The following is a 7517-nucleotide window of genomic DNA, read 5'->3' as shown; positions in this document are numbered from 1 at the left end:
TGCTGGATAAGAAGGACAGAACGGTCAAAACATTCCTTGTTACTTAGAGACACGGAGAGAGGCAGCAAGACGGCGAAGTGTGTTCTGTGAGTGAGTCTGATGATGAGGGTGATGATGGTGATGATGATGTCACAGTTCAAACTGGAGTGAGCTGCTGAAAACGTGATGATTGGTTGAGGTAATGGGGAGAGCAGTGGAAATACATCACAGTTTGTTTTGCCTCCAGACACGAGTTACAGGGACGTTGTTGAACCTGCCACTGCGGCTGCTCCTCATGCCCAGATACTGTCTGAGCAGCTGGTTCACACGTTTCTGACTGTTCCATTTGCGGGCAGATTTGCGGACGCCTATGAACCCACCGTAGCGCTTCTGAAGGGGCCTAATGGGTGAGCTGATCAGCTTCCGGTACCCATGACGACCTCTCTGAAAGCCACCGAACCGCTTGGACAGGATGACGGCCTCTGAGCTGTCATCCTCATCCTCTTCTATGTGGTTGTCGCTCTCCGCGTTCCTCTCCCCCCTCAGCTTCATCTCTTCATCCACCAGACTGAGATCTAAACCCTGCAGGTCCTCCCCTTCCTCAGAGGAGTCCAGCAGTGATGAGTCATAGTGGACACTGCGCTGCTCCACTGGTATCTCATCCTGATCCCCCTCCTGGAAACGCTCTGCGGCTGCCGACTGCAGCAGTCTGCTGTCAGAGTTCAGGTCAAGAGAGGTCAACTCAAGCTCCTCTGCCTTTCTCTTGAACAGAGCTCCCCCCTCAGCAATGAAAGGATGCTGGGACAGAGTGATAGCACTTTTACACACCTCCCATGTGAGTGAGTTAGAGATGTGACCCTCACACTCCAACAAACACACCTGTAGATGGAGAAAGAATGACGAGTTAATGCAGTTCATATAAGGATCGTCAAAAATTCTAACTCTGGGTCAAGGTCTAATAGTTTGTTTGCGATGATGTTGTTCTACACATGACACTGTCAGATAACTGATGATAACTGATCGAAAATAGATGGATGCTTGGACGTATAGATGGACGGACTGAATACTTGAATGGATGAATGTTTGGATAGATGGATGGTTTAATAGATGGATGAATGGATGTTTGAATACTTGAATGGATGGATAATTACTTGGATGCTTGGATAGATGGATGGCTGGAAAGATGAATGCTTGGATCAATGGATGGATGGATACTTGGATAGGTGGATGGTTGAATATTTAAAAGGAATCATAATTATTTGGATGCTTGAATAGATGGATGGTTGTGGGTTGAATGTTTGGATAGATTAATTCCTGGATGGATCGATGCCTGGACAGATTGATGGATGGATGCATGATTGGATGGATGCATGGAAGGATTGATGAATGATTGGATACTTACTTGGATAATTACTTGGATAAATGGATGGTTGGTTGAAATGCTTAGATGGATGGTAGAATACTTGATTCAATTGGTGGATAGATGAATTCCTGGTTGGATGGATGCTTGGACAGATGGATGAATGAATACTTGGTTGGATGGCTTGGATAGATGGATAGATGATGGTTGAATACTTGGGATAAATGTTTGGATACTCTTAGAAATAAGGGTACCAAAAGGGTTCTTCTACAAGGGCTGAGGTTCTACCTAGAACCATTTGCTTCTGAAAAACTCTTTCCCGAAGAAAGGGCTTTGCAAGGGCTGTTAATAACACTAATGGTTCCAGTAAGAACCATTTTGATCCAGGGAACCCTTTAAAATCCCTTTCCTGAATAAAGGGTTTTAAAAGGGTTCTTGGTGGAAGCCTCCAAAAGGGTTCCAGGTAGAACCTTTATAAAAAGGTTCTACCTGGAGCCAAAAAGGGTTCTCCTATGAGGACAAGCCGAATAACCTTATATGGTTCTACTTAGCACTTTTATTTGTAGATGGATGAAAGAATGGATCCAATTAATTTCATCTTTATTAATAAAGCACTTAAACAACACAGTTGGCCAAAGTGCTTGGATGCTAAAACTGGAGTAATGTGCTCTCATTTTTAAGAACCAGTTAATAGCCAAGCAACAGTGTTTTAAATCAACTGTAGCTGAGCAAGTGAAGCTTGGCTAAGCCCAAAATATAGTGCATTACAGTAGTCTAAACAAGTCGTGATAAAAGCATGGATAAAATCTCAATGTGATGCCAAGAAAGAAATGGTCTCAAGTGATGATTGGTTAGTTGAATGCTTGGATAGATGATGGAAGTCAAAATATTGATTTTATTGACTGTTGACTAACAGTTGTATGGTAGCAGCCAGGTAACATCACTATTGAATATGGGCCACTTGAAGGGCACACAGGAGGTGTCACTGCATTGTTGCCTTCATCATTAGGTTAAAATGTGTTATTTTGTGACTTTGTTGGCTAAAATCCTTCATTTGAATTTATCAAAGTGGCACAAACTTATAGAAAGAGGCAAGAGTAGATTAGCAGCTCTCATATTCGCGAGGTAACTTTGTTGACTTTAGTTTCCAGTCCAAAACAAGTCACACACTACTTCCAGGTGTACATACTTATTTAAATTGAGTTATTAATAAATCACAATGTCTTAATATCAAAATGTATTGTATACATTACTCATGGTCAGGACATAATTTATGGCACTTCTTTTTTTATACCAACAAGCGCCACTACCATGCTGCACAACCAGTCCAAGTCAATTTAACCTGAATGGCATGTGTGTCATGGGAGTTAATGGGAGCTTGTTCGTGCTGTGTTCAGCATATTTAGAAAGTTAACATGCCAATATGAGACGTCCATCATTTGATAAATGTGTCATCTACTTCTGCCAGATGACTGACAGCACCAAATTGGAAGAAATTGCAAGTCATTTTGAGGACTCGTGGGTAAATGATGTCATTTGCCAACATTATGTTAACATTTTTCTCCATGATTGATTCTTCATGACGCTTTTACTTTTTAATATCATTGATTGATTGATATATATATTTAGTGTTTTGGAACTGAAATTTTCATATAGAATGAATTTTGTGGTGAATCACTGACTTGCTGTGACGCTCTCATGAGCTTCCCGTCTCATCACACACTAGACAGTTTGGCTTTGCAAATGAACGATCATGGAACTCATGATGGAACCACAACTTTATGATTATGGAGGAAAACACATAAGAACATTTCAATTGTTCATTATTATTGTTGCAACATTTTCCAACCTCTTTCATTACGGATAATTTTAGTTATCTGAAGATAATTTTTACGGTGACCAGATAGAATTAAGAATAAATGAAAGGTTTTATGTGTTGAGTTGGTATGCTCTCCCTGTGTGTGTGTGTGGGTCTTATTATCTTATTTTAACTGATAATATGTGAATAGCCGTTTGTCTCTGTGTGTTAGCTCTGTGGAAGGCAGGTAACCTGCCCAGTGTGTTAAATGCCTCTCACTCAGTATCAGCTGGGCTTGGCTTCATTTTCTCCCGACAAAGTATAGGGGAATATATGGAAAGTTTATACCATCAATTGCAGAAGAACATCTAGCATTCTATTTTTCCCCTGACAGAGTAAATATGTCTGAAACTAGGCTACACCTGCCCCATTATAGAAATTTATGCATCGGCATCTCCCCTTGCTTGAACTCCAGAGCCCTCTAAGCTGAATTTCAGTTTGAGGAAAAAGCGAATCCCATTTACGCGTCAAATGCACTCAAACGAGATAAATTTCTGTTTTTATCAGGAAAACCTGCTCACATCAAAGGAATGAGGGGAGAGGGGGTTCTGCTGCAAATTTATCAAAGGAAATTAATTATCCATCGTAAATGAAATGAGAACATTGGGGAATTCACCACGTTAGATCAATGGTGCAATCTAAAGGAGTTCATGAGTGAGTGTGTGTGTGTGTGTGGGCACAAAGTCATGTAATATACTAGTGAAGACCACAGGGTGAAAAAGGTTGTGGAAACTGTCAAAACCCTCTAGAGTGAGGTCAGTCAGGGTTGACCTTTAAATATAACAATAAAGAGGTCTGTGTTCTGTGAGGTAATGACACATAATATGCTGACTGTGCTGTGTGCTCTTCTTCACTGAGAACCATCATAAAGACCGAAAGACAAGCTGGCAGTAGGGACACAAGTAAAACTTATTTTAGCCTTTTAACAAAAGACTCAATAAAATCTACACAACCTTAAATTTCAGAACATGTTTGCCACTTTATCTTGGTGTGAGACAGCCTTTTCTGATAACCAACTGAAGTTTGGTAAAACTTGTGGGGATACAGGAGTTGCTGGTCTACAACTGCCTTGTTTGGCAAGTTTGAGTCACTTAAGTGATAAAGGACTTCAAACCTACATCTAAGTCAGTGTTTTTCAACCTTTTTTGAGCCAAGGTACAATTTTTTTCATTTAAAAAAATCACGAGGCACATCACCAAACAAAAATGTTAAAAATGATACTCTGTAGCCTATATTAACAATTTAGTCATTCTTATCAAAGTGTCTTGAATAATTATATCCATATTATTTGCAGATAATTAATTATTTGTTTTCAAAAAATGTTTTTAGACCAATTAGGTGAAATTGGATAATTTCCACGGCACACCTGACGATCTCTCACGGCACACTGGTTGAAAAACACTGATCTAAGTCATAAAACAACACACTGGAACTTAGTAATGGAGGCAGCAAAGTATCACAGGGTATCCGCGGGGTCTTAAAACGTCTTAAATCCAATCATTTCAATTTAAGGCCTTAAAATGTCTAAAATTCTCTAAAATTTCATAAAAGGTCTTAAATACAACTTTGAAAGGTCTTAAAAATCTATTAACCCTACCTTTATTTAAACCATGCATAAACTTCAGTCTAGCGTTGAAATGTTTTATTTTTGAGATTGCGATAACATAACTACAACACGGAACTAAAGTAGGCCACCTGTGCTGACCGCTGAGAATTTATCGAGCACCACTAGCTAGTGTGCTGTGCACGCGCCAAGGTGTGTTACAGCTTAGCATAGCAGCGGAGAAAACTTAATGAAAGCCCACAGCTAAGCCGAATGATTTATGGCTCCAATTTTCCTTCATGTCTTTTTTTACTTTTTTGCCAGTATGGATTTGAAATGGGTCTTACATTTTATTCATTATGGTCTTAAAAAAAAGTCTTAAAAAGTCTTAAATTTGAATTGTTGAAACCTGCAGAGACCCTGTATCAGCAACTCCTCTGAGCTGTGATGGTAAATCACTGATTTTTCTCTATGAGCTTTGATGCAGGGAGAGGGAACAGTTTACAAAGTGATAGGAAGCTTGTTGTGAGGTGAAGTCAAATCACCACCACTGAATTTTACACACTACTGTTGTGTCATCGTTTATGTGGTGTAAAAATACAATAATATTTCAAACATTCATGTTGATGTGTAAAATGTAGTATCAAGTGGGAATTTTCACAATTGGATTTGCAAAAAAAACAAAGGAAGATGTGGCATCTCCACTACTATGAAAATGACAGTGTAGACCTGCTCCTTAAGAAAAATGTCCTAGGGGAAACCACATTAAACTGCTTCTTCTGCTTGTTCTGGTAATATACAATGCAAATTAACTTGACAATCAACACACCAGGCCAAATGGTTGAGAATCACAGAAATGTGTAAATAATGACCACAACAGCACAGATAATTAGCACAAATGCAAACAAAGGTAATTGACTATTAATAAAATAATTATGTAGTCAATTCATCCAGAGGATGGTCTGCTTTATGCATGTGTGCATCTGTAGTCTGAAGCCCTGCATGAATAAATCAATGGGTCCAGCCATAATAACAAACATCAGTGATTTCACACACATGCACACACTTTCCGTCTGGAGTGGCAACAATGGAATTGCTCAGAGGATTCCATCTGTGGCTCAATGGGAAGGCGGCTAACACAATGAAGGGCTGATAAAAATGTGTCAGTCACCAATGTAAGCCCGGGCTGATGATACTGAGCAGCAGTCAATTACGTAGTTCTATTACAACTCCCAAAAAGGTCCCAGCTGTCTTTCTCTGCATCATTATCAGCTAAATTAGCCATCCCACCGTTATTCATGGAGGACGACAGACTATTTTTTACCCACTGATGTGTCTTGGACTGTAGTCTTGAAATGAGATTGTGTGCTGTGCTGCAGATTCATTTTGAATTACTCGAGCTAAGCTCCCATGCAGGTTGGATCACATGTTTGGTCATGTCCTGAAGACTCTTATATTACTCCTTCAATATGAGACAGAATGAATAGGCCCATTAAGAATTTGAAGCTATTTATCTCCAAAATGACAACTGTTGAGGAATTCAGAAAAAGCTTAAGGGTGAAAAAACAAAACAAGGAGTGAAGAATGACCCCTTGACTTTTCTCCTAATATTTGTTGGATGTAAAATGTCTTGATTCTTCTTAAATGGACCTTCATGCTGCTCTCAGCACCATGAAATAATCTTTGCTTGAATTTGTCCTTCAGGTTTTGACCAAATAACATAATAAAATGCCACTTTGCTAAAGAAGCTCAAAAAATTAGGGCAAAACATTTTTTTTTACATCTCACGCAGTTGCCAGAATTATATGTTGTACAATTACTTTGCAAAGCAAAAACATGCACGGTAACATCTCTGAAATAAATGATATGACTTATTCACATGTCTACAATCATGCAGACCAACATGATTTAACCACTTGTGGCACTTTCTTAAATGAGGCTAATGTTAACCCACGTGATTAGGTCTAGGCACAAATAGCACCTTTTTATTTTAGCTTTTTGTCTGACTTTTTCAATTAAAAACACAGCTTTGTAAAGGTGCTGAATCAATAGTGACACACACACAGAGTCACACAGGACAATTGACTTACATTAATTTCCTGGAGACTTACTCATATGCTTAACCATAACTAATACTGGCTTAACCCTAACTTCACCCCAACTGTCTTCACCTTAAAATGCAATAGTTTAAATTACGGTGACTTGCTTTTTGTCCCCATAATGTGACTATGTAAACAAATTTAGGTCCTCACAACATGAATAATACCTTGAACACACACAAACACACACACTCACCATGGTGTTAAAGGCTTGCAGCAGCTGTTGCTTCTGCTGCTGCTGCAGGAGCAGACCGCAGGCCGCACATTGCCCCTGGCAGTCACTGCGTCCAGGGGTGAAGAGACATGCCAGCAGCACCACCAGGCACCACAGAGGGAACTTCATGGCTCGGCACACCCAGACAGGCAGGGATAAACAGGAGCCCAGCAGGAAGAAAACAGGAGTCAGAGTTCAACGGTGGGACAATCTGGGAACTTATGCCTTCGGGATGTGGCTCCAGTCTACAGAGAGAGAAGAGAGTGACAGGAATATTGCGTCAATTCCATTACACAAGGATCATTAGTTGGAGTTAGCTGGTCAGTTAAAGCGTTGGTGGTGGGAGAGTGTTCAGCCAACACTGGGACATGGTCAGTGTAGGTGGGATGATGGAGCGAGAGCACAACCTGAGGCGATAAATGAGAAAATGGGTATTTTCCAGTGGGCAGGAAGCAGCCACTGTA

The 7517-nt window shown here is 40.1% G+C and overlaps 1 protein-coding gene across 1 annotated transcript; it reads right to left on the bottom strand.

Moving 5' to 3' along the window:
• Positions 1-204: 204 nt before the first annotated feature.
• pnocb (prepronociceptin b) lies at positions 205-7182 on the bottom strand (the record flags this gene model as incomplete). The annotated part of the gene is made up of 2 exons (XM_083898925.1): positions 205-858; positions 7036-7182. 2 exons carry the CDS (start codon positions 7180-7182, stop codon positions 205-207), a joined length of 801 nt encoding a protein of 266 aa, XP_083755051.1.
• Positions 7183-7517: the final 335 nt, after the last annotated feature.

This window comes from Microchirus variegatus (assembly GCF_963457635.1).
Source record: "Microchirus variegatus genome assembly, chromosome: 12".
Lineage (NCBI taxonomy): Eukaryota > Metazoa > Chordata > Actinopteri > Pleuronectiformes > Soleidae > Microchirus > Microchirus variegatus.
This window is presented reverse-complemented; position numbering and strand designations above follow the sequence as displayed.